At 34.9% G+C, this 25,280-nt stretch overlaps 2 protein-coding genes and 1 non-coding gene across 3 annotated transcripts; all 3 read left to right on the forward strand.

Annotated features, from left to right (window-relative positions):
- Positions 1 to 851: 851 nt before the first annotated feature.
- On the forward strand, positions 852 to 1,614 carry LOC131182802 (uncharacterized). Its single transcript, XM_058152113.1, has 3 exons — positions 852 to 1,096; positions 1,184 to 1,379; positions 1,438 to 1,614. The coding sequence occupies exons 1-3, from the start codon at positions 852 to 854 to the stop codon at positions 1,612 to 1,614; spliced, it is 618 nt and encodes a 205-aa protein (XP_058008096.1).
- Positions 1,615 to 8,868: 7,254 nt separating this feature from the next.
- Positions 8,869 to 8,975, forward strand: LOC131183746 (small nucleolar RNA R71). The gene has a single exon (XR_009151770.1). It is a non-coding gene; the product is annotated as a small nucleolar RNA R71 (small nucleolar RNA).
- Positions 8,976 to 18,878: 9,903 nt separating this feature from the next.
- On the forward strand, positions 18,879 to 20,677 carry LOC110643985 (transcription factor MYB1R1). Its single transcript, XM_021796543.2, has 3 exons — positions 18,879 to 19,364; positions 19,449 to 19,657; positions 19,759 to 20,677. The coding sequence occupies exons 1-3, from the start codon at positions 19,070 to 19,072 to the stop codon at positions 20,188 to 20,190; spliced, it is 936 nt and encodes a 311-aa protein (XP_021652235.1). The 5' UTR covers positions 18,879 to 19,069; the 3' UTR covers positions 20,191 to 20,677.
- Positions 20,678 to 25,280: the final 4,603 nt, after the last annotated feature.

Genomic DNA, 25,280 nt, shown 5'->3' on the forward strand with positions numbered 1-25,280 from the left:
GTTATTTTAGAATACACTTTGATTTGCTTGAAAAAGATATCAAAGGAATTTAGGATCAATTTCCTTCAAACTCTATTTTTCCCTAAAAATTGGAATGCCCAAGACAAATCCCAATTAATTTATGCATAAACCCCCAACTCTGGGATCACTTTTATCATAATTAGACTTTCGTTTAAATTACCCATTGTCAATTTCAGTTTAATTGCGAGCTAGATTTAGAATTTATTTGTTTGCTCTTTACCCATTTCAATTAGATTAATCAATTTACCTTGCTCATTTACATTTACCTTTTATTCATAAATCATTAGCCCAAATAATCGCTTCATTCATAGTTTAGTAATCAAACAGCAAATCCTCGTGGGAACGATACTTGATTCATCACTTTATTACTTGAGACGACCCGTATACTTGCGGATAAGTCACAACAAGTTATTACTTGAGACGACCCAAATTTCTCTTGGGGAGGTAGACAAGGGCAAAATCAGAATTTTCAGCAACCTTCTGGATATCAACAACATCAGAATTTTCAGCAGAATAGAGGGCCTCCTCCTGGAATTTCTAAACCTCAAAATGTACCTGCTCCACCTCTACCACAACAAGCACAACTAGACAAGACAGCTAGATTGGAATCTATGATTGAAACTCTTCTTGTGAGCCATCAAAGTCAACAAGAAATGATTTCTCAATTAGCATCTAAAGTGGATCAAATGGCAACACACAACAAGATGTTAGAGAATCAAATAGCTCAACAAGCTAGCTTTTCAAATAGCAAAGCTTTTGGGAAGCTTCCTAGCCAACCTGAGAATCCAAGAGAGCAATGCAATGCTGTTACTTTAAGAAGTGGAAAGGTAATGGGGGAAGAACACGAAATTGAAGTAAAGTTGAAAGAAAAGAAAGATGAGTGTGAGAGTGAATCCACTTCAACTAAAGCTAAAGCTAGTAAGGAAGCAAATGAAGAGAAAGAAGATAAAAAGAAAATAGAAGAGAAATATGTGCCTCCTGCACCATACAAGCCACCATTGCCCTTTCCTCAGAGGTTTCATAAAGCACAATTAGATAAGCAGTTTGGGAAATTCCTTGAAGTTTTGAAGAAGTTGTATATCAACATTCCATTCACCGATGTCATTTCTCAAATGCCTTCTTATGCTAAGTTTTTGAGGGAGATTTTATCAAATAAAAGAAGGTTGGAAGATTATGAAACTGTTGCACTTACTGAGAAGTGCAGTGCTTTATTACAGAACAAGCTCCCACCAAAGCTGAAAGATCCTGGAAGTTTTTCCATACCATGTCACATTGGAGAAACAAGTATTGAGAGAGCATTATGTGACTTGGGGGCTAGTGTTAGCTTGATGCCACTTTCCATATGTGAGAAGTTAAAGGTTAGAGATCTAAAGCCCACAACTATTTCTTTGCGCTTATGATTGTGTGTCTATAAAGTATCCAGTTGGGATTTTAGAGAATGTACCATTAAAAGTTGGAAAGTTTTTCATTCCGGTGGATTTTATTGTACTAGAGATGGAGGAGGATGTAAGAACGCCCATCATACTTGGAAGGCCATTTTTAGCCACTGCAGGAGCTAATATAGATGTAAAGAATGGGAAATTGAAGTTGTGATGGAGAGGAGGAAATAGAGTTTAATTTATTCCAAAATTCCAAGGAACCAGCTGTGTTGAATTCTTGTTATAGGGTAGATGTTATAGAGCATGATGCTGAAACTGAAGTTACTAAACTAGAGGAAAATCAAGCTATTCCAATGCAATGCAATCAGCATAAAGTGCAAAAGAAAAAGTCAGCTTCACCATCTCGTTTGATTAACAATGAAGCTTCAAAAGTTAAGCTCAAGCCTCCATCAAAATCACTCAAAAGAGGAGATTCATCTAAAGTTTGTAAGAATATTCCTCAAGATATAGTTGGGATTACAACAAAGCAATGTATTTTCACACATAATGGGAAAAAGTTGAAATATAAATTCATTTCAATTTTGTTGTGAAGGGAGGTAATATTTTCCAATTCCAACCACCATGAGCTTTGAAAAGAAGGTCAAGCTTAAGACCTTAAACAAGCGCTTCTTGGGAGGCAACCCAAGCGTATCCTTTTATAGTTCATTAATTTTCCATTTCATTTCACTTTCAGTTTTCACCCTCATTAATCTCAAAAGTGACATTTGTTTATCTTTTGTAGGTAATTCATGAAGATTGGGCAAGTTTACACTTGTTGCAAAAACAAAGAATTAAAGGGAAGCAAGTATAAGCAACATTCTGCACTTTATGCAGTACCTGTGAACAGTAACACCTTTAAACTTGTGCTAAATTGCTAAAATTGCAGTCTACTTGATAGCACATGTTTGATTTTGTGTTTTGTGTAAATTCTGTGAAATGCAACTTGAATGAGGATCAATTTTGATATTTAGGACTGATGAGAGCTTTATTGAAGTGCAAAAATAGTGTTTGTTAAGTTTTACCTTTTAGTGTATATATAATTTTGTAGTCTGACAGGAATTTACATGTTTTTGTTTGATTTGCTGCTAGTTTTGTAATCTGATTTTTGTTCTATTCATGCTCTGTTCATCTTTGCTAAAAGGTCAATTTCTACATTTTTTTAAATTCTTGGTTGATTGGAACTTATGCAAATCTTCTTGAAAATATGCTTTTGGTGTAAGTTTAGGAAGGAGACCATTTCATTTAAATGTGCAAAAATGATAATCACAATTGGTGCCTAAAATGGACAATGATTGCAAAAGCTAAATGAACATGTGCTATGCCTAGTAAGTTGTGAGAGAGATGAACTGAAATCCCTAAATTTTATGGTGTTTGTGTATATTTGGTAACTGCTGAGGGTTACAATGGCATTCCATAACTTTTGGACTGATTTTGGTGAGCAAAACCACAATTTTGCCCAAAACCTGCCGAAACTTGCTGATGACATTGCTTGTCAAGCAAAGTCTTAAGCAACTTCTGCTGAACATTATGCCTAACCCTAAGCATGACCCAAATTACCACATGTCTACCCCACATTTTAAAAGGCCCAGCATTTCCGCCAATTTTCCAAAAACCTCGCCAACACTCCCGATAAACCGCAAGTATACGGGTCGTCTCAAGTAACCCATTCATTTACTTCCATCATTATTTGAGATACTTTATCATTATCGTTAAAAATTTTGCAAAAATTTTGCCCTCACCCCCAAACTCAAATGAAACATTGTCCTCAATGTTTAAAATGAATGCAAAGATGGGCAAAATTGTGTGAATTACTCAATTATTGAAATTTATACAATTGGGGATTAAATCAATGTAAGCTCAATTATTCCAGAATTAGCTCAAAATGATATTAACAATGAAGCTTTTAGAGAGAAAAATGTGAAAAAGTATCCCAAAATGTATAAGTTCACACTGCTTAAGATGTTGCTTAACCTGTTGCGTAGGGTAAAGCGAAAGCATAAGCATTGGCAACATACCATAAGCATAAATGGTAAAAGGGAAGCTGTTACCTCCAACTGATGTGAAACAATTGTGGCTCAAAGAAAGTTTGTGCAACTCATCAATGTCAACAAAATTAGGATTGAAGAAAAGATAAAGTGCTAAAAGAATGGTCAAGAAAATGAAATAGTGAAAAGAAATAAAATGTAACAGTTAAATCAAAAATTAAACTAAGAAACATTCACAGAGTATTTATGTCCATATCAGAAGATAAAATGAAATAAAGTAAACTAAGGGAAAGAAGTGCAGAGATAATAATAAAAACTAAGTACCAAAATATTACAACCATGACCAAAGTTTGAAAATTAAAATAAACAGATTACAAAATAAACCTAAAAATAGAAATTAAAACTGCTGCTACTGATCAAGTTCTGCTATCAAGCCTTTGTTGCTGCATCAGTGTCTGCTGCAGGTTCTGCGATGAGGTTCATTGTGGTCCAAGCTTGACGATTCCAAGTTTTCTGTTAAGTCTTTCATTTCTTGAAACATGGCTTGGCCCCAATGATATAAATTGTTGTAGGATTGGGCCAGTTTGTTGTAAAGCTCCAGCATTTGAAGTTGATGTTGCTTCTGTTTCTTTTTAAGAGATAAAAATCTCTTTTTAAGTTTCTTTTCTAGCTTCTTCTTTTGGTTAACCTGCTCCTGACCCATGGCTTCAATTTTGATTTCTAAGTTTTTCAAGGAAGCAAGAATTTACGTGGTATCGGTGAGGAGCAGATGGTTGGACAGTGAAATTTGTTATCCTGGATTCCAAGGATTTTAAGATGGATAACATGTCTGCTGAGAAGTGTGGGGTAGAGGTTGGTTGTGGTTCAGCAGTTGCAAAAGTGGTGGGGTGTTCATGAGTCAGTATCGTGGTGTCACTGCAGCAGTATATGTATGGCCTATTTTCTCACAAACATCCATTTTCAGCAACATGGTCATGTCTATGTATGATTCCCAGTAGCGGCAGCTTATATAGACTAGCATCAAAGCTAAATGATTTTGCTATGGCAGTTATGTACCCCCCAAAAACAATACTACCTTTAGTATGCTTGGTGACAATTTGGTGCCAATGAGTAGCTATGAAATGGGCTGTACTTACTTGTTTTCTCTCCTTCATGCACCACAATAGAAACAAATCCCCAGCACCCACAATATCATTCGTGTCCCTTCCTAAAACAAAGTGTATGTAATGAACCTATGGAGGTATTTCAATACATGGTCAACTATCCTAGAGGCTTTTGCATCCTCTCTGCCTATAATAACCTCCAAATGGTGCAATATCTTTCCAGAATTGAAAAGGGTCAAAAACAGTTTGCTGACACTCAATGTTTTTATACCCCGAATCATGAAAACAAAAAATGGCATACAAAGTACCTATATCTAAATCCCTGTCAATTCCAGCACATCGAAAATAAATCATATCTCTATGTTCAGGCACTGTTGGTTTGAAACTCAACTTTAGGGAACTCAAAAATTCGAGGGTTAGATCCTTGTATACTGGTTCCCTAATTTTAGCAAAATCAGTCCAGCTAACAACATCCAAATAGGCAAAGACAGAATTATAAATACCTAATTCTTTCAAAATCTGCTCATCCATATACTTGTTTGCCAAAATGGTTTTAGAAAGTAATTTCTCATAGGCCTTTTTCATATCCATATCCCTAAAAGCCCAAGGCAATGGAGAAATTACCTCCTCTATAGTATCCATGAGATGACGCAGTCTTTGGAGAATGTAAGGAGACTGAGTTCTTGGTGTTTGGACCATTGGTCTGGGGTTTTCGAAGAGGACCTGGTCCTTTTGCTAACTGGTTCAGAGGACTGAGGTGGAGAGTTTAAGTCGAAAGGGACAGAGGGTACTCGTTTCCTTTTTCCGACAAGGGTTTCTTTGAGTCTACCTGCGGCCCTTTTTGTTTTCCCTTTTGTTTTTGTTTGGGTAGGAACAGGGTCAGGCGTTGGTTCTGGGGAATGGGTGTCGGTAATTGGTGTTTCATTTGGCGGCTCGGATTGCGGCGAGAGGGGAGTCGGCGGGATGAGAGGTGGTATTTGGCTTGGAGGTGGGGGCGGTGACTGAGGTGGTGGTGATTGCGGTAATGGCGGCGTTTGTGGCGGTGGGGACTGAGGTAATGGCGGACTGGGGCTGGGGTTAGGGTTTGTGGGTAATGAGGATGGAGTGCCCATTTTGGATTTGACAGAATGTCGAAGTCCTCTGAGTTTAGGTTTGTGAGAGGACCACATTTTGGTTCTTGTCATTTTAATGAAAAGGATGAAACCTTTCGGCTTCCTGTAAAAATTTTGCCGGAAAAAATGGCGTGAGGAAGGAAGTCGACGAGGTTTATCGGGAGTGTTGGCGAGGTTTTTGGAAAATTGGCGGAAATGCTGGGCCTTTTAAAATGTGGGGTAGACATGTGGTAATTTGGGTCATGCTTAGGGTTAGGCATAAGGTTCAGCAGAAGTTGCTTAAGACTTTGCTTGACAAGCAATGTCATCAGCAAGTTTCGGCAGGTTTTGGGCAAAATTGTGGTTTTGCTCACCAAAATCAGTCCAAAAGTTATGGAATGCCATTGTAACCCTCAGCAGTTACCAAATATACACAAACACCATAAAATTTAGGGATTTCAGTTCATCTCTCTCACAACTTACTAAGCATAGCACATGTTCATTTAGCTTTTGCAATCATTGTCCATTTTAGGCACCAATTGTGATTATCATTTTTGCACATTTAAATGAAATGGTCTCCTTCCTAAACTTACACCAAAAGCATATTTTCAAGAAAGATTTCGCACAAGTTCCAATCAACCAAGAATTTCAGAAAAAATGTAGAAATTGACCTTTTTAGCAGCATGAACAGTAGCATGAACAGTAACAAAAATCTGCAGATTACAAAAACTAGCAGCAAATCAAACAAAAACATGTAAATTCCTGTCAGACTACAAAATTATATATACACTAAAAGGTAAAACTTAACAAACACTATTTTTGCACTTCAATAAAGCTCTCATCAGTCCTAAATATCAAAATTGATCCTCATTCAAGTTGCATTTCACAGAATTTACACAAAACACAAAATCAAACATGTGCTATCAAGTAGACTGCAATTTTAGCAATTTAGCACAAGTTTAAAGGTGTTATCGTTTCACAGTCTTGCATAAAGTGCAGAATGTTGCTTATACTTGCTTCCCTTTAATTCTTTGTTTTTGCAACAAGTGTAAACTTGCCCAATCTTCATGAATTACCTACAAAAGATAAACAAATGTCACTTTTGAGATTAATGAGGGTGAAAACTGAAAGTGAAATGAAATGGAAAATTAATGAACTATAAAAGGATACGCTTGGGTTGCCTCCCAAGAAGCGCTTGTTTAAGGTCTTAAGCTTGACCTTCTTTTCAAAGCTCATGGTGGTTGGAATTGGAAAATATTACCTCCCTTCACAACAGGTGCTGAAATGAATTTATATTTCAACTTTTTCCCATTATGTGTGAAAATACCTGTTGCTTTGTTCAGAATCCCAACTATATCTTGAGGAATATTCTTACAAACTTTAGATGAATCTCCTCTTGAGTGATTTTGATGGAGGCTTGAGCTTAACTTTTGAAGCTTCATTGTTAATCAAACGAGATGGTGAAGTGACTTTTCTTTTGCACTTTATGCTGATTTCATTGCATTGGAATAGCTTGATTTTCCTCTAGTTTAGTAACTTCAGTTTCAGCATCATGCTCTATAACATCGACCCTATAACAAGAATTCAACACAGCCGGTTCCTTGGAATTTTGGAATAAATTAAACTCTATGTCCTCCTCCCCATCACAACTTCAATTTCCCATTCTTTACATCTATATTAGCTCTGCAGTTGGCTAAAAATGGCCTTCCAAGTATGATGGGCGTTCTTACATCCTCCTCCATCTCTAGTACAATAAAATCCACCTGAATGAAAAACTTTCCAACTTTTAATGGTACATTCTCTAAAATCCCAACCGGATACTTTATAGACTGCATTAAATCGCAAAGAAATAGTTGTGGGCTTTAGATCTCCAACCTTCAACTTCTCACATATGGAAAGTGGCACCAAGCTGACACTAGCCCCAAGTCACATAATGCTCTCTCAATTCTTGTTTCTCCAATGTGACATGGTATGGAAAAACTTCCAGGATCATTCAGCTTAGGTGGGAGCTTGTTTCAGATAAAGCACTGCACTTCTCGAAGTGCAACAGTTTCATAATCTTTCAACCTTCTTTTATTTGATAAAATCTCCTCAAAAACTTAGCATAAGAAGGAATTTGAGAAATGACATTGGTGAAGGAATGTTGATATATAACTTCTTCAAAACTTCAAGGAATTTCCCAAACTGCTTATCTAATTGTGCTTTCTGAAACCTCTGAGGAAAGGGCAATGGTGGCTTGTACGGTGCAGGAGGCACATATTTCTCTTCTATTTCCTTTGTATCTTCTTTCTCTTCATTTGCTTCCTTACTAGCTTTAGCTTTAGTTGAAGTGGATTCACTCTCACACTCATCTTTCTTTTCTTTCAACTTCACTTTAATTTCCTGTTCTTCCCCCATTACCTTTCCACTCCTTAAAGTAACCGCATTGCATTGCTCTCTTGGATTCTCAGGTTGGCTAGGAAGCTTCCCAAAGCTTTGCTATTTGAAGAGCTAGCTTGTTGAGCTATTTGATTCTCTAACATCTTGTTGTGTGTTGCCATTTGATCCACTTTAGATGCTAATTGAGAAATCATTTCTTGTTGACTTAGATGGATCACAAGAAGAGTTTCAATAATATATTCCAATATAGCTGTCTTGTCTAGTTGTGCTTGTTGTGGAAGAGGTGGAGCAGGTACATTTTGAGGTTTAGAAATTCCAGGAGGAGGCCATCTATTCTGCTGAAAATTCGATGTTGTTGATATCCGTAAGGTTCTTTGAAAATTCTGATTTTGCCCTTGTCTACCTCCCAAGAGAAATTTGGGTGGTTTCTCCATGCCGATCATAAGTTGCGTAAAATGGGTTACCACCGATCTTTGATTGTAGTTCCCCACATAATCCACTTGCTCACTTGAAAAATCTTGATTAAGTGCAGAAAAATCTGCGCACAATTGACATTTGCAGCTCAATTTCTAGTGTATTACCGTAACCTCCTATGAAGAATCTACTTTCATACTTAACTTGTACATCTTCTTTGTCAAAGCATCAAACTTAGCATTAATCATATTCATGGCATCAAGCTCAAACATACCAGCTGGTTTCTTGATCTCGTTCCTCTCACAACTCCATTGGTAGTTGTTATAAGCAATTTTATCAAGAGCGAAAAAGCTTCATCTTGATTTCTCCATAAGGTCACCTCCGAAGATGCATCAATTGTACTCCTAATAGTGGTGAAACTCCATTATAAAAGTGTTGAACAAGCATCCACTTAGGAATCCCATGATGTGGACATCTCCTTTGCAAATCCTTGTACCTCTCCCATGCTTCATACAAGCTCTCATCATCTCTAGGTTTAAAAAAAGTCAGCTCATTTCTCACCTTAGTCTTGCTTGGTGGAAAATATTGAGCCAAAAATGCTTGAGAAAGTTCATCCCATGTTGTGATAGAACCCGGTGGCAAAGAATGTAACCACTCTCTAGCTCGGTCCTTCAGAGAAAAAGGAAATAATCTGAGTCGAATTGCATCATCAGAAACTCCATTTATCTTCAACATATCACTGATCTCAAGAAAGTGTGCCAGATGCACATGTGGACTTTCACTTGGATTTCCTCCAAATTGTGCTTGTTGTACCATTTGACAAAGTGCAGGCTTCAATTCAAAATTATTAGCTTCTACCCTTGGTCTTGTGATACTTGGCATGAAATCTCCAATGTTAGGATAGGCATGATCCTTCACAGAGCGGTTGTTATTATTGTTGTTGTTGTTGTCAGCCATTTCTTCTTGTAATTGCTCTTGCTCTTGTGCTCTTTCTTGTTGTTGTTGAGCTTTAATTTCAGCTTTTCTCCTTTTAGATTCTGCTCTTAAAGCCTTTGCTGTCTTCTCTATTTCTGGGTCAAAGAATAAATTGATTTCTTCACTTTTTGTCCTTCTCATAAAATAAAGCACCTGAAAAACAAAAATAAACAAATTCTCAAAGTAAAATGGTAAAAAGAAAATAAAATAAAATGCCCAAATTAACCAAACAAACAATCGTTTAATATCAAGCAAAAATCAAATCCCCGGCAACGGCGCCAAAAACTTGATGTGGCGAATCCGCAAGTATACGGGTCGTCTCAAGTAATAAAGTGATGAATCAAGTATCGTTCCCACGAGGATTTGCTGTTTGATTACTAAACTATGAATGAAGCGATTATTTGGGCTAATGATTTATGAATAAAAGGTAAATGTAAATGAGCAAGGTAAATTGATTAATCTAATTGAAATGGGTAAAGAGCAAACAAATAAATTCTAAATCTAGCTCGCAATTAAACTGAAATTGACAATGGGTAATTTAAACGAAAGTCTAATTATGGTAAAAGTGATCCCAGAGTTGGGGGTTTATGCATAAATTAATTGGGATTTGTCTTGGGCATTCCAATTTTTAGGGAAAAATAGAGTTTGAAGGAAATTGATTCTAAATCCCTTTAATATCTTTTTCAAGCATATCAAAGTGTATTCTAAAATAACCAAACCTACTTTCGTATGTATTTGATTACTTTAAAACCCATTAAGTTTTGTAACCAATAATTAATTCCTCTTAAAGTCCTAGTTTATTTCTAAATCTAGGTGATTTTAAGTTCCAATCCTTGATTAACTATCAATGACTTTCACCTTTCGGTCCTTCAATCAAAGATTAACACAATACCCAATGGGTACCAACATTGGGCAAGTAAATCAAGCACACAAGGAAGGAATCAAAACTCATATTCATATAAAATAAGGAAATACCCAATCCAAATCCACAAATTAATCTAAAACATATTTCCCAACTCTGAAATCTAAAGGAATTACTCACTCATTATGGTATTTACAAGAAATATAGATGGAAGAATAAAGAAAAACATGATAAAAGGACTGAAATGGGAAAACCCAGGTGGAAGAACCAAAGTCTCTGGTTTCTGGAGCTCCAAATGCGTGCAGCAGCTCCTTCTTCCAAGAGAGAATGGCGTCTCCTCTTCTTTCTATTAAATTTTCTTTCCTTTTGTTTTTTTCTCCTCTCTTCCTCTTCTGGCAAAAATAAGGAAATGATGAATTTATATGGTCCCTAAAAGTTACCCTAAAAGTAAATAAAAGACAAGGAGTAGATAGGAAATGAGGTGTAAAATTATCCAAGTCAGCAGCACTTTCACGTTCTGGGCATTCTGCTTAGGGTTCGGCTTAACCCTAAGCGGCTTCTTAGCAAATTTAGCCTCTGGACGCACTGTCTGCTTAAGGTTAAGCAGACCTTCAGCAAATCTCGGCAGACTTATAGTAAAATGGACTTTTCTGCTCATGCTTGACTTGTGCTGCACCTTAAGCATTGCCGCTTTACCCTGAGCATGACCTTAAGCAAGGTCTCAAGCAAATTTCGGCTGGTTTGCTCTTTCAAGGCTTGATTTCTTCAATTTTCCTCTATGGTTAAAGGATTCCAAATTTCTTCAAATCACTTCCTAATGCACTCATTGATCCTTGATTTGCCACAAAATCCTATCAAAAACAACAAAATTACAAAAATCAAATATAAAGTATTTAAATTCAACAAATAGGCTAAAATAAAGCTAAAAACATAAAATATACGAAAATATAAGTGCAAAATGAATGCAAAACTACCCTAAAATGTCTATATGAAATGAGTGTAACAATGACTATTTGTGAGTGCACAAATGCTTATTACCCTAGACTGGTTCAAGAATTTTATAGAACTCTAAGAATAGTTGATGAAGAAGACAAATTTGAAGTTGCCTTGAATGATAGTGCGTATGTTATTTCTGTTAAGTTGATTGCCAAGGCTTTAAAATTGCCTAATGATGGAAATAAAATCTCTACTCATAGAGATATTGCTAGAGTTCCAGGCTTTAACTTGGCTGAATTTGAAAATGAAGTCTTTCCTGCCAACACTGCCACCAGTGAAAAGTCCACTAGCACAAAAGCTTTTCAACATATTAAAATCATTCACAGTATGGTGAACTACATTTTCTGTCCTAAGTCTGGGAGCTATGGTTATTTGAGTTACCTGGACATGTGTATCATGTGGCACATTGTTAACAAAGTAAGGATGAATTTGGCTTATTTGATTTTCAAGAACATGTGCAAAGCTTATGGGATTGGAAAATTGCCTTATGCACATCTCTTGACTGTTGTGTTTAAAGAGCTGAATGTAAATGTCTCTAAGGAAAGTTCTAGGACTGATTTGATTGTGCTTAGAGAAATTCACTCTGACACTGATGGAAGAAAGAAAAGGTTTGAAAAAGGTGGTTCTTCCTCAGCTAAGGTTGGTTCAGATTCTACAAATGAGTTTATGAGTGAGCTTCAAGGCTAAAAGCTGCTATTAATGATCAATTTAGTTCAACCCATTAGTCCATTGAACTTCTGAGAAAATTTGTGGATGTGGTTGACTATAAGGTGAGTCACTTGCTTACTCAAAATGAGGAATTAAAGAAGCTAATTGTGGATCTTCAGCAGGCCAAGGAAACTGGTTTCCCAACTAAAGTTGAGGCTGCTACTCAAGTCTCTGTTCATAGTCCTGATAGGAGTGAAAGTAATAAGGTTGGTGAGTTTCTAGCTGCTGTGGCACATGAAAGTGAACAAGTGGTTGAATCTGAACTTGAACCTGCAGCTGAAGCTCCTGTTGAACATGCTAGTGAACAGGTTATTGAACCTGAAGTTGGTCCTGCAACTGATGTCCCTATTGAACATGGTAGTGAAAAGATTATTGAACCTCCAAGTGCACCACCTGTTGAACCTCCAAGTGCACCACCTGTTGAACCTACAGCTGCCCCTACGCAGCAAAAGGAAGCCTCTCTAAAGGATCACCAAGAGAGTGCCCCATCTCAACTATCTGCAGCTGCTGCCCCTGCAGCCAAGAAAGGTAGAAAAAGTTCTAAGTCGACTGTGTTAAATCCATACCAGTCCCTAGCTGCTGCTCTTCAACCACCATCTGATGAAGATGAGCCCCAGAAGCATGACCAGTTGGCTGACCAAAGTTCTCAGCCACCCGCTGCTAAACCCACCAGGAAGAAGATGGTGCCTTCCAAAGCCACTCGCAGGAGCAAAATACTTAATGATTAGCACATCCTCTGGATTTTTTAGTTTCCTATCTGCATTTTTAGTTTACTAGTCTGTTTGCTACTATTGTTGACTGTCTTTTTAGTTTGCTACTGTTTACCTTACTGCATTTAACTTTGGGCTAACTTGATTCTTTTTGGGTTAATTTCTCCTGTTTTCTTTTTTGATGATGACAAAAAGGGGGAGAATAGGATGGATATGTGTTTATACTTGTGTTTATACTTTGATAGGATGGATATTTGTTTATACTTTGACAAATGGAAGCATGTTTATGTGCATATTTTTTTTTAGAATATTGTGAGTATCTTATGAACATGCTTTATAGCATAAACTCAGGGGGAGCTTTTGTATAGCTGAAAATTATCTTAGAATTATGTGCATATATTTAGGGGGAGCATTGTTCTGCATACTAACTTGCTTGGATATATATAATCTTACGCTCATTTTTATTGATTCTTGATTGATGATTCAATTGAATTTTGTCATCATCAAAAAGGGGGAGATTGTTGACCCCGTGTAGCTCAAAATGAGCATTGATTTTGATGATAACAAAACTCAAACAGAATCTGTCTAATTCAACTTTAAAGTGATGTGTAGATTCCTTTTCTTATTCATAAAGAATTTTTGAAGTTGCATCTAAGGAGGAAGAATACTCCTCAAGACAAATCCAAAATGAGAAAAGAACAAGATTATGAAAGCCAAGACTCAAAGTAAAGGTATGAAAGTCATAGAGTTAGAGATTGAGTCTTAGGTCTTATGTGAAAAGAATAGATGAGAATTTAGTCGAATGGAGCTCAAAAATAAAACTTTATTTTCTGATTACTTTTCTCATCATGACCTTGGATACTGCTATTGGAACTTATTTTTCTTTTAAGGTCTAAATCTTTGTTTTTAAATATTACAAGTTGAGACATGCAGCTGTTGACTTAGTTTGCTAACTGCTTTGCTAAAATATTAGTTTGCTAATGTGTTTGCTAAAACATTAGTTTACTAACTAGTTTACTGCTGTTGCCAAAATTTCATTAGTTTGCTAAATGATCAGAGCTGCTCAACTTCGCACAACAAGACAAAATAACGGCCATTTTATCTTGAGCAGTGTGTATAACATTCCAAAAAGGTTTCAAACGATCTAAAATGATTTGGGACTATAAATATACCTTCTTTACTTTATTTTATTTTTTATGAAAGCTTACATTTGAACTCCAACATTGATTTTCATTTATTGCTTTCATTCAAGAGCTTTAAAGACTTTGAGCTACCATTGGCAAATTAACTCATCTCTTCTTTATAGTTTGATTTGTATTGAGTAAGAGTGAGTGTTAAAACATTAAGTTGCATTTAAGAGAGGTTGTACAAGCATCTATTGAAGCTTGAGAGAGAGTAAGTGCTTGAGATAGCACCTGTGAAGGGTTCAAGCTACCTTGGTAAAAGCTTAGTGTTGAAAAAGTGTAAAGGACTTTTGGTCTCTTGCCTTTAAAAGAGCAAATAGTGGAGAGAAGACTCAAAGAGGATTCTTTTAGAGAGTGGATGTAGGCTAGGTAAGCCAAACCACTATAAAAATTATTGTGTTTGATCTCTCTAACCTTAACCTCTTTACTTTTGTGCAATTTAATTTTTATACATGACCTTGAATGTTGATTGAATATATTGAGTTGGTATATTTGAGGATTTATGAGTATGATGAGAAATTAGTTGAAAGTTTTGTGATGCATGTTTTGATAGCCATAAATATTGATTAAAGCTTGACTTGCAACTTAGGGACACTTTATTAAAATACATATCACTGTCATTATATATTAAGAAGCACCTAGTTGAACAAAGCCACAATTTTTCATTAGGCTATAAGCAAGGGCCGAAAAATTGTTAAAGTCCAATTCACCCTCCTCTTGGACTATTTTGAGACAACACTATATAAATTGATAAATAGAAAAGTTATGCATTCTACTTGACTCTATAATTATTTTATGAATTCTATTAGATAACTTTTAAATTTATATTTTTAATTAAAAGAATTATATTTGCATGGTATTATTCTAAAAAAAATATTTCATAAAAAAATATATAAAAACTCTATTAAGAGTGAGAAAACATTACAAAAACTTAAGATCTATTAATGGATATAAATATGAGAATTTATTTACTTAAAATTTATAAATAATTATAGATATGATGAGAAATGCTTAAAATTTATTTTAAATGGATCTAAATTTAAGAGTTATTAGAAAAAAAAAATAATAATTAAAAAAATAAAAAAATTATTACTGCTGGAAATATTCATATGTGGCGATATAAAGGAAAAATCAAAGGAAAGGAATGAGAAACTATGAGAAAAAATAGGAAAAATAAAAAAAATATATTTTTTTTTAAAGGAAGAGCCCTCTCTCGGTAATTGAATAGGAAATACTGTCTTCTGCATATTTCAGTCCGCATACAATGTTTTTATTTTTTAGTCGATTCATAGACTATAATTAATAAATAAAGAAAGATTCTATGCGCAATTGAAACTGAGGAGATGTACGAAATTGCTGTGCAAGCGCATGATCAACAATACAAGCTAGTCTATATATAAATACACAAGATAATAAGAAGGTGACGGTAAGACATCTAAAACCGCGTACAATAAGTCAATGGGAGAATCCTGGAAGATATGGATACCCACAAGGAGAGTTGGTCAGTAACTAGCCAGCCAATGACAAAAATTCACCGTAAATAATAGTCAAGGTTAAATAATCTATCGGTTGAAACCTATAATTTTTAATTTAAAATTAAAATCTATCAGTCAACTTGTTTGATGCCACATTGATATTGTCAACTTAAAAGAAAAAAAAGAAATCAATCTAAATTTTACATAAAAAAATCTCATAGTAATTTTGAATATATATAATATTTTTATTTGTTTAAATTTTTAGTTTTTTTCAAGAAATGGAGATTACATTTAACGTATTAATGATGTAACCAAACGAAACACTATGGTTGAGAGTTGAGAGAGAAGAGATGAAAAGTCAGTATCACATAAGCTGAGGCTGTCGGAAAGGATAGGGTGGTCCTGGCAAAAACTGCGTGCCAAAGCAGTGCATGGGCATGGATTTTCCTAGGACTTTTTAAGGTGGGTGATGATTTAATTACTGATTTTAGGCGAATTGAAATTAGAAATGAATGCGATAGATAGAGACTCTTCATCCTACGCTGATTTTTAAGCTTTCTAGGACCATCAAACCCAGCTACTTGTTAATTTAATTACTCTCTCAATTACCTCTTGCTTGTACTTCATCAAGCGCATGCTTACTCCTGTCTCCTTGTTTGGTGCTAACTTAGCTACATTATTAATGCCTCGTTTCAATCATGATTCATCTCTTCATCTGATTTAAGAATTTTTTTTTTTTTTAATATTTCGTTGCCATTGCAATTTATCTGATGAAGTTTATCCTTCAGCAACAAGGAATCCTCTTTATTGATGCTTCAAGTGTCCACTTGGATACTTCCAAGCCTTGATTCAGTTTTTTGTTGGCCCATGTTCATAAGTCCCCGCTCCATATCCCCATCACATATTATATACAACATTGATGCAATTCTGCCATTTGATTGAATGGCTATGGATTCTCTGATAGTCCAGTATTGCAGTTATCTTCTTATCTTATCTTATAAGATTTGAAAATGCACCCCATCTTTTCTCATCTTATCTTATAGGTTTTGAAAATGTATCCCATCTGGCTCTTAATTATATCAATTTTTTTTCTTCTTTATAAATTAAAGGATGATTTGGCTTTCATTTCAATAATTAGCTATTTATAGCTATATATATAAATATGAATGATTAATTACAATCGCCAACCCAGATAGACTTTCTCATTATGTAATTAATTTAAAGAACATTTGTAGGGTAGCCAAAGCTAAAAATGGTATGATTGGGGAATGTGGATTAGATATTTTAGATGCATGCATGCTTATAGGTGATGTTATCATCCACTATGTGTTCAATCCATGTGATTAATCCAAATCCAATCATGTGATATACGTGAAAGTAAATTAAAGTCGCATATGAACATCAAACAACACTTTCTCTTTCAATGAATGGGAGGGAGAGTCTACGGATTGGGTGGTACAAAATTTTTCTTAAAACTAATGCCTAATCAACCTTTCTTTTCGAGGTTGGTTTTAGTCCCCATCCTTGGCCTAATTATTCACCACCACCATTGGTTCCCTTAATTCTTAACAATTACAAATTACTTACCCCAAAACTTACGATATGTATATTATTTAATTAATTAACATTTAATAAAATAATAAAATATCAAACAAGGCATAGAATTTATAATTTTAATTAAATCTTAATTTATATTAAATTGTGGGTTCTATATGTGTTTAGGAATGCTGTCTATATCGCCTATGCTACCTTTAAATGATATTGGTGTGCTTAGGTTCAAAAAATTATTATTATTATTCCCTGCTTTAAAATTTTTTAAAAGAAATACAATGTGAAATTATTGCGTATTTTAAAAAATATATATTTTTTTTATAAAAAATTATAATTTTATTATTTAAAAATATAAAAAATAAAAAATTATATCTCAAGAACACCAGAAATTAATGCATTGGATGCACTGTATGATTAGCTCACGAGCAATATTAGCCGCCATAATTTCGTGCGCATCGAAGTGACCTAACAACGTACGCATCGACTCAGATGGCATTTTGATTTTTGACAAAACAAAGCCCACCACTTCACTTCCGGACACGAACCCACCTTATTAATTCATTCTCATTAAGAAAAAACCATCTATGCAAGTGAGGAACACGTGCTCTCCAAAAGCATTTCTACACTCACCTTTCATTTCTTCTTTATTCATATCACTGTCCAATGCGTTAATTTCTCATTGCTTCAGTGGTCTGCCACTATTGGACCGTGAAGATTGAGAATCCAAACGACTTGTTGTCTTAGGAGAGAAATCGAAAGGGTTGGCCCACCAAGGAAAAAAAGGGGCAAAATAGAGCAAAAAGCAATCTCCACCACAGCCATAAAGAAAGGTCGAGGTAAAAGGGTGAGCGATCCGGGGTAAGGTGTTGTTTGGCAATGAAGGGATACGGGAAGTGTTGACGATGGGTGGGCCCGCATGCTCTCTTATCGTCCACCACCACTGCCACACCATGATAGGGTGATTAAATAAGGGGAGGACACTAAGAAGAGACAACGAAGAGAATATGCCCAGTTGACGGTAGAGAGACACTCTGCTCCTCCACCATCCCTTTTATTTTATTTTATTTTTCTTTTTAATATTGCAATAGTTTCAATTAGTGAGCAGACATTTCCCACTGATTGTATAACTCTCAACATCATCGCACAAATTAAACTTGTATTGCACAGCTCAAATAACATCATTATTTGGATATATATATCTATAATTTTTTGTATGAAAAAAAAATGATATATTATTTATATAAGTCTTTTAAATAATATTTTATTAAGATTAAGAATTTTATGATCGAGTGAAATTATGAATTTATTTTATTGAGTTATTTAGTGAGTGTGATTATAATCATGACAGACATTTTAAAATTTATATTTTAAAAATAATAATGATTATCACTGATATAATTAGATAAGTAATTTTTTTACTAAGAGTGTCTTGGATATCAGAGTTACGCCCCGTTGCTCGCATTTTATGATTATCTTAATTATTGAAATATCAATTCACTTAAAAATTAAAAATTTAATTAAAAAAAATAATTTTATGTATTTTAGTCTTATACTTTAAAAGTAAACTTCTTGTATTTAAATATTAACCATGTAAATAGATCAAAAATTATATTCTGCATTTAAGTATTTGGTATCAATGAATTATAATGTCATTAAATATTAAATTAATATAGAAACCCAAAGGAAGAAACCAATGAGTAAAGCCAGGTTGGTGGAAACTTAATATGAATATACACACATTTAATATTTAATATATATCACAAAACTGCATTTAAAAAGAAAAGACCAAACATTGTTGCGTGGACATTGCCCAAGAATTAAAGGGTGGGACATCACTGTAACAATGGTTCTTGTTTATATCGACATTACGAAGTCAAAATAATGGACGGTCAAGAAATCATGATCGATATTACAAAGTCAAGACAATGGACGGTCAAGAGATAATGATCAAAATGAATTCCGCACATGATAAAAGCGCAGCAATGCCTTTGTGATTCAATATGCTAGTATTTATTTGTTTAAACACAACCAAATCCCTTAGCCCTAAAAACTGCTCTTTAAACTACTATATCAGCCGAGTCAGCCTTCCCTCACCATTTCTCAATTTTCCCTTTCCTTCTCTTGCATGGGATACACGATATTATTTCTCTCTTCCTCTTCAAACGTTTGATTCTCACACCATCATCCAAGTCCAAGGATGTCTCGCAGTTGCTCCCAGTGTGGAAACAACGGCCATAACTCTCGGACATGCGGGGAGAGCTCTATTGGTTGTGGTCCTAGTGGTGGCGCCGCCGCCAAAGGAGGAGAGAATGGTATCATGCTTTTTGGTGTCAGAGTCATGACGGAAGGCGCTTCCTTTCGAAAGAGCGTTAGTATGAATAATCTCTCCCAGTATGAGCAGCAGCCTCAGGACCCCAACGCTGATGTCGCCGCCGGTTATGAATCTGACGACGTCGTTCACGCGTCAGGCAGGAGCCGCGAACGCAAGAGAGGTATTTGATTAGAAATATTAGTACTAGTAAATATCAATTATCTGATTTTATTTATTTATTTTTCTGGGTTGGATTTTATTTTAGGGGTACCGTGGACTGAGGAAGAACACAGGCTTTTCCTGTTAGGGTTGCAGAAAGTAGGGAAAGGAGATTGGAGAGGAATTTCAAGAAACTTTGTGAAGACACGTACGCCTACCCAGGTGGCTAGTCATGCTCAAAAGTACTTTCTCCGGCGAAACAACCACAATCGTCGCCGCCGCCGATCTAGTCTATTTGATATCACCACTGATACAGTAGGTCTCATCATAGCTATGTGTATTATGTATCCATCTTTTCTATTGCTATCGCTATATGTTAATGTTTTATTAGATGATTCTGAGGCTTCAATTTACAGTTCTTGGGTTCATCAATGGAAGAAGAGCAAGTCCACCAAGAAACTGCGGCTCTACCGCTGCCACCACAGCCACTCTTGTGCAATAATATTGGAGGATTTCCCATGTCAAATTTCCCAGTATCGCTTCGCCATGTAGTGTTACCGGTCACCGGCGACAACTCTGTGGATAAGCTCTCATTAGGATCAAGCAGCTCCAAACTCAGTAAGTCACCGAAGCTCCTTCGTCCAATACCAATCATCCCGGTTCCTCCATCTTCAAAAATGGCTGATCTCAACTTGAACCAGAAGAGTCCCACCAACGAACTCGTACCACTGTCACTGAAGCTCTCTACTCCTTCATCAGAGGAGCAGTCGCCGACGGCGTCTACAACGTCACAATCTTCAGCTTTTCAGGCCATGTCTGGTGGTGACAGCATCATAAGTGTTGCTTGAAGAATATATGCAATTATGCATATATGATCATACATAAAAATGGGGGGCGGGTGATGTAAAGGTGTCGTTTATTTCTTATGGAAATTGAAAATTTGGGATTAGCTAATAATTAAAATGAGAAGAAGGGAAAAAAAAAAAAAAGTAGGAGAAAAAAGGTAGGTTAATTATTAGCAGATTCTTACTAGCTAGTAGGTGATTTAGGTGATTCCTTGTTTGTACAGGTTGTAAGGAGGGGGGAAAAAGATGGTATGTCGTTTTCTTTTGCGGGGAAGACATATTGGATTCTTGTTTATTTTGTCTGCTTGCTTTTTGCGGTGAAGGGATAGGGGGCCCAGCACTCTTAGCATTCAATATGGTCTTCTTCTGCTACTACTAGTAATGGTAGGCTAGCTGATGTTGTTTTAGGACTTCGAACAGGGGAACAAAATATCTGATGAAGAAGCTTGTAATATATATTCTGTTAATGTGAATTTCCAATTCGATGCTTTGGTCTTGTGTTTTATGTGATGAAGAATGATTTGGATTTCCTTTCATTCATTTACTTTAAGGAAAGAGACACCGCAAACAGGTATCTATGACTTTGTAATCATTTTTGTCCAGACTGATAATCAAGTTAGGGGCAAGCTTCTGTGGCTATCCTAAGCCAAGAATCCACAAGTTGGGCTCATTTATTATAACCATATTTGTCCAAACTAGGAGTCCCGATGGAGGTAAACTCCTGTGTCCAAACTTTTATATAGAATCTCTATCAGATTCTGGGTTTGATTTTATCAGAGGGAAATGAGAAAGCTTTTTCTGGTGGTTTGATTTTCTGCTGTTTCACATTTTCTTTTTTATTTTCATTTTTCAATTTTGCGGCCAACTTTTTTCTTAAAAAAAAGAAGAAGAAGAAAGTAAAGAATCAGTCAAGTCGAGCTTTAAAAACTTTCTAGGCTTCCAGCCTTTATCCTGATCTTTTCGTTTTGTATTCTAATTATTAAACTTTATGAGTTTCTGCTTTTCTGGTTCCCAACTACAAACTCTTCTTGAAACTGAGTTTTCCCATCCTAAGAAAATATTTATGTTATAAAATGGATGGTGAAAATGTTTGGATGAGGTTAAAAAAGTGACTGCTCCAAAGCAGAACACAATTATATTCATTCTTAGTTATATATATATATATATATATATATATATATATATATATATATATATATATATATAAGCAACACAATCCATTAATTCAATATATTTTATCAATCATAGGAGCTAGCTAGTAATGGTTTGTTTAAATAATATGATTTTCATATCTTGCAATTTGCTTATTAGGGCATTCAATTCGGCATCATCGCCATCACCATCTTTTCACCAATTAACCAAACATCTCCGCATACACACCATAATTTTATTCTAAGTGTTGATCATAGTGAGTTTTACCTAAATTCTATTATGTTCATTAATAAAAATACATTCATTGTACGTATAATAATTATATCAAATAATTATTCATAATTTTGATAATTTTGGAAATAAATCAAGGAATAATCAACAAACCTATCTTTTAGGCTAGATAATTAATGAAGGATTTGATTTTCAGATAAAGGCAAATAATTAATATTATGTCTACCTTTTTGGTCTTTAAAAGTCAAACAAACTTGTAACAAATTTGGCATGGATGCATTTTTTTTTAATTTATAAAATATTTTTAGAGATACATAAATAAAAGCAAACGCATAATTTGTTATGAACTAGCGGCAAATGATAGCATTTGTTAGCAAACAATAGACGTTAGAATTGTACTTGTCCCAAATTATCAGCTTCTGTACTTGATAAACATTTTTGTTGTAGAGCTACAAGTAGAGATGTTTTGCTATTCCAGATCATTATATATTGCAGCATGGCAATAATGGGGGATCTCATGTGTCATATTCTGAAGCTAAACTACCCCTTTTTTCAAACACAATATGACTCTATATCCCTTGGTCGCAATTTTTGCTGGTGGTGATCTCTTATCATCAGATCCTGCATCGAATGGAAAGAAAAATGAAGTGGAGAAAATAACATGAGCTCGAAGCCCTGGAGCAGTGAAGGGTCATACTATATTTTTTTTTCTTATTTCTTTCATTGTTCTTCTTGGTTTATCTTTATCCCAAAGTTTTCTAGCTTAGCTAACATGGCTTAAAATGTGCTTCCCTTCTCTCCTAAGAAAGGCTGTAGCTATAGCAACATTTCGATCCAACACAAAGAGATATTCAATAATGAGTAGGAAACTGCAAGCTACTTTCGAACCTGCCTTCATATATACATGCAAAATGCCCTTAAACCGGAATTAACAAAGCAAATTCAGATCAGATATCTAGCCACAAGTTCCTGTGGGAATTAGTGCTCTCTCTCTCTATATATATATATATCCTCCCTGAAAACAAAGTTCCTGATTAATTGGGCCCAAAGGGGACAATACATCAGCAATAAATAAGACACAATCATTTCCCCTTTGGATGAGTTTCTTGATTTGTTTTCGTGAAAAGGAAGAAAGCAGAACAGAAAGAATGGGATCGAACAGAAAGAATAAGATCGATCACCATTATCTAGTAATTTGAATGGGCTATGCCGAGTTCAAATCTTTTAAATTCGTCTCTCGTATCCTTCTGATATAGTTCGAAGCTTTTGCATCAATATTGTTCATAGCATCCTCCTCCAGTCCTAGTGAGTTGATATTTCTTGCAGGGAGCTGTTGAGACGCAGATGATATGTTTACGGCATCGACTGTTCCCGTCATCGGCACGAGCCGTCCAGTGGAAGTTGCTGGCAGTCTTCTCAGGGCTGATCTTAAACTCATGCTAGCAAGAGAGATTGATGACAGTTTAACAATGTTTACCACCAAGTCCATGGTTTTCTCACAAAGACATTTCTTTTTGTTTCTAGCTTTGTTGGCCATAGCCCTGCCCTATATTTACAAAGAATCAACCCACTGAAAGCTGCGGATATAGCAGAGAAATAATAAGGTAGTGGGAATTTAATTAAGTTGTTGTTTATGGTAATAAACTAATCATGTTGCCTACAAAAAATAGATTAATCATCCATTTTATATGGAATTACATGGAACAGTAATTCAATACAAAAATTTACTTTTCCAAAAAGTGATTTAGCATCACCAAATTGCAAGCTTTGTTTTGGAGGGGTGTTGGGTTGTGGGGTGGGGTGAGTGTGGTTCTAACAATTTTCAGAATTAGGCAACTGGAAAATCGAGAAAATGACCTATCCCAAGAAACCAATTTTGAATTATGATGGCAAATTCCATTCCAGCACCACCCCAGCTAACTTTTATTGCGTGACATATTTTAAATTCATTATTATATTTTCCGAGAGGTAGCTATAGAGAATCATCAACAGGACCACACTATTGCTATATCAGAAAGTGCAGGAATACCTTTCTTCAAATAATTCTGGGTTTGATAGCAATATATAGCGAATGTGGGATCCTAATAAAGAAGTTAGTCAATTTCCGGGTCCATTTTCTCTTTTTTATCCTTTATTGGCCGGCCTATAGGAGATAATTGATAAGAAGAGGCGACTTTTAATCTCAACTTATCCAAACCTAAACGCTAAAGTTACAGATTATCTCATGCTCATGTGCTTATTGAGCCATCATTGTTTGCCAACATTCAATTACTCATCACAATTAGCTAAATTGAAAACACTAGAAAGAGGACAAACATCATAAATTCGTGATGATATCTATATTAATCAATAATTTAGAGAGCAATGTCGGATAATATTTTAACTAGATTTCAAGTATAATGGTTTGTCTTTAGCTAATATGTATTATTAAAGAGAAAGCAATGCAGGATCAGGACTTGCTTTCCAGTTTGAGAAAGTGGAGTACTTTGCTTATGCATTATTTTTGGCTTTACCAAGATACTCCAGTTACTTCAACAAAACAAGGGGAAAAAAGTAAAAGCTTTGAACAAGATTCTAATGATTCAATGCTTTGTTGAACGCTCCTCTCCGCTTCTTTAACCAAACATGTCCCACTGAAAGGTATAGGCTTCAAAAGCATCGTAGCATGGCATGGTCCCAGGTGCTTCTTCATCTAAGCCTGATAGGAAACAAACTCCAAATTTCTTTATTGTTTTCCTGCTCCAAGAATTGCCCTCCTTTTTTGTCTTTCTTCATCACAGCTGAGCAGAGGTATTGGACAACTGCAAAAAAAAAAAAATAAAATAATAATAATAATTTTGCTGAGGAAGTCTGCTTTCTTTGGAGGAATTATTGGGCAACAAGAAGGAAAATAAACCCACTTCCCAACTGTGGACTCTCTGGGCCTCTACTATCCACATATATATGCCTGAAGTGGTCACTAATTTAAAAGAAAGAAAAGGAAAAGCCAAGAAGGCATCATTTGCGTGCTGATTTGGTAATAAACATAGTTTCCAAATTATTCTTTTATACTAAAACAATCAACATTTTTACTGTTTATAAGGAACAGTAAAATACAATGTTATCCTTTTTATTCATTATTATTATTATTATTATTATTATTATTATTAAAGAAAAGCAAAGTGAAAAATTCTCTCTACCAGTCTACTCCTGCTTTTTTATTTTTTTCCTATTACATATAACATGTGTTAATTATGGAGAGTGGAGAAGTTAAAAATATTATTATTTTTATAATTTCTAATTATAATTGTCAGACGACAATCAATATACATACATCAAATAATCCTCTTTCAAATAAAATTTATGAAAAAAACAAGTTTTAAATCTTAATATAACAAATAATTTTAATATATATATATATATATATCAATTCAAATTATTTTTTCTTATTTCAATTTATATTTTAATTTTAATTGCTTTCAAATTATTTAATTATTATTATTATTATTGAAATAATTTTGAAATTTATAGATTAATAATAATATTGTGATAATTTTCCCTATTACATTTCTTTATTTTTAGTGTCTTTTTTTTATTTTATTATTAAAAATTAATATTTTCTTTTTAATTTTTACATGAGATATCTTAATCTCTAACTCGCTATAATATTTTTTTTAATTAATTGAATTTTTTGAATTAAAATGAATGCTTGAATCTGTTTAAATTTTTAT

Source organism: Hevea brasiliensis, chromosome 9 (genome assembly GCF_030052815.1).
Source record: "Hevea brasiliensis isolate MT/VB/25A 57/8 chromosome 9, ASM3005281v1, whole genome shotgun sequence".
Taxonomy (NCBI): Eukaryota; Viridiplantae; Streptophyta; class Magnoliopsida; order Malpighiales; family Euphorbiaceae; genus Hevea; species Hevea brasiliensis.

Bases quoted from the DNA above. Each gene is read 5' to 3' on its own strand.
- LOC110643985 (XM_021796543.2), top strand. From the start codon at position 19,070: ATGTCTCGCAGTTGCTCCCAGTGTGGAAACAACGGCCATAACTCTCGG. The intron at 19,365-19,448 runs GTATTTGATTAG...ATTTTATTTTAG, and splicing joins GAGCCGCGAACGCAAGAGAG to GGGTACCGTGGACTGAGGAA. The intron at 19,658-19,758 runs GTAGGTCTCATC...TTCAATTTACAG, and splicing joins TTGATATCACCACTGATACA to TTCTTGGGTTCATCAATGGA.
- LOC131182802 (XM_058152113.1), top strand. From the start codon at position 852: ATGGGGGAAGAACACGAAATTGAAGTAAAGTTGAAAGAAAAGAAAGAT. The intron at 1,097-1,183 runs GTATATCAACAT...AAATAAAAGAAG, and splicing joins CTTGAAGTTTTGAAGAAGTT to GTTGGAAGATTATGAAACTG. The intron at 1,380-1,437 runs GTTAGAGATCTA...GTGTCTATAAAG, and splicing joins CCATATGTGAGAAGTTAAAG to TATCCAGTTGGGATTTTAGA.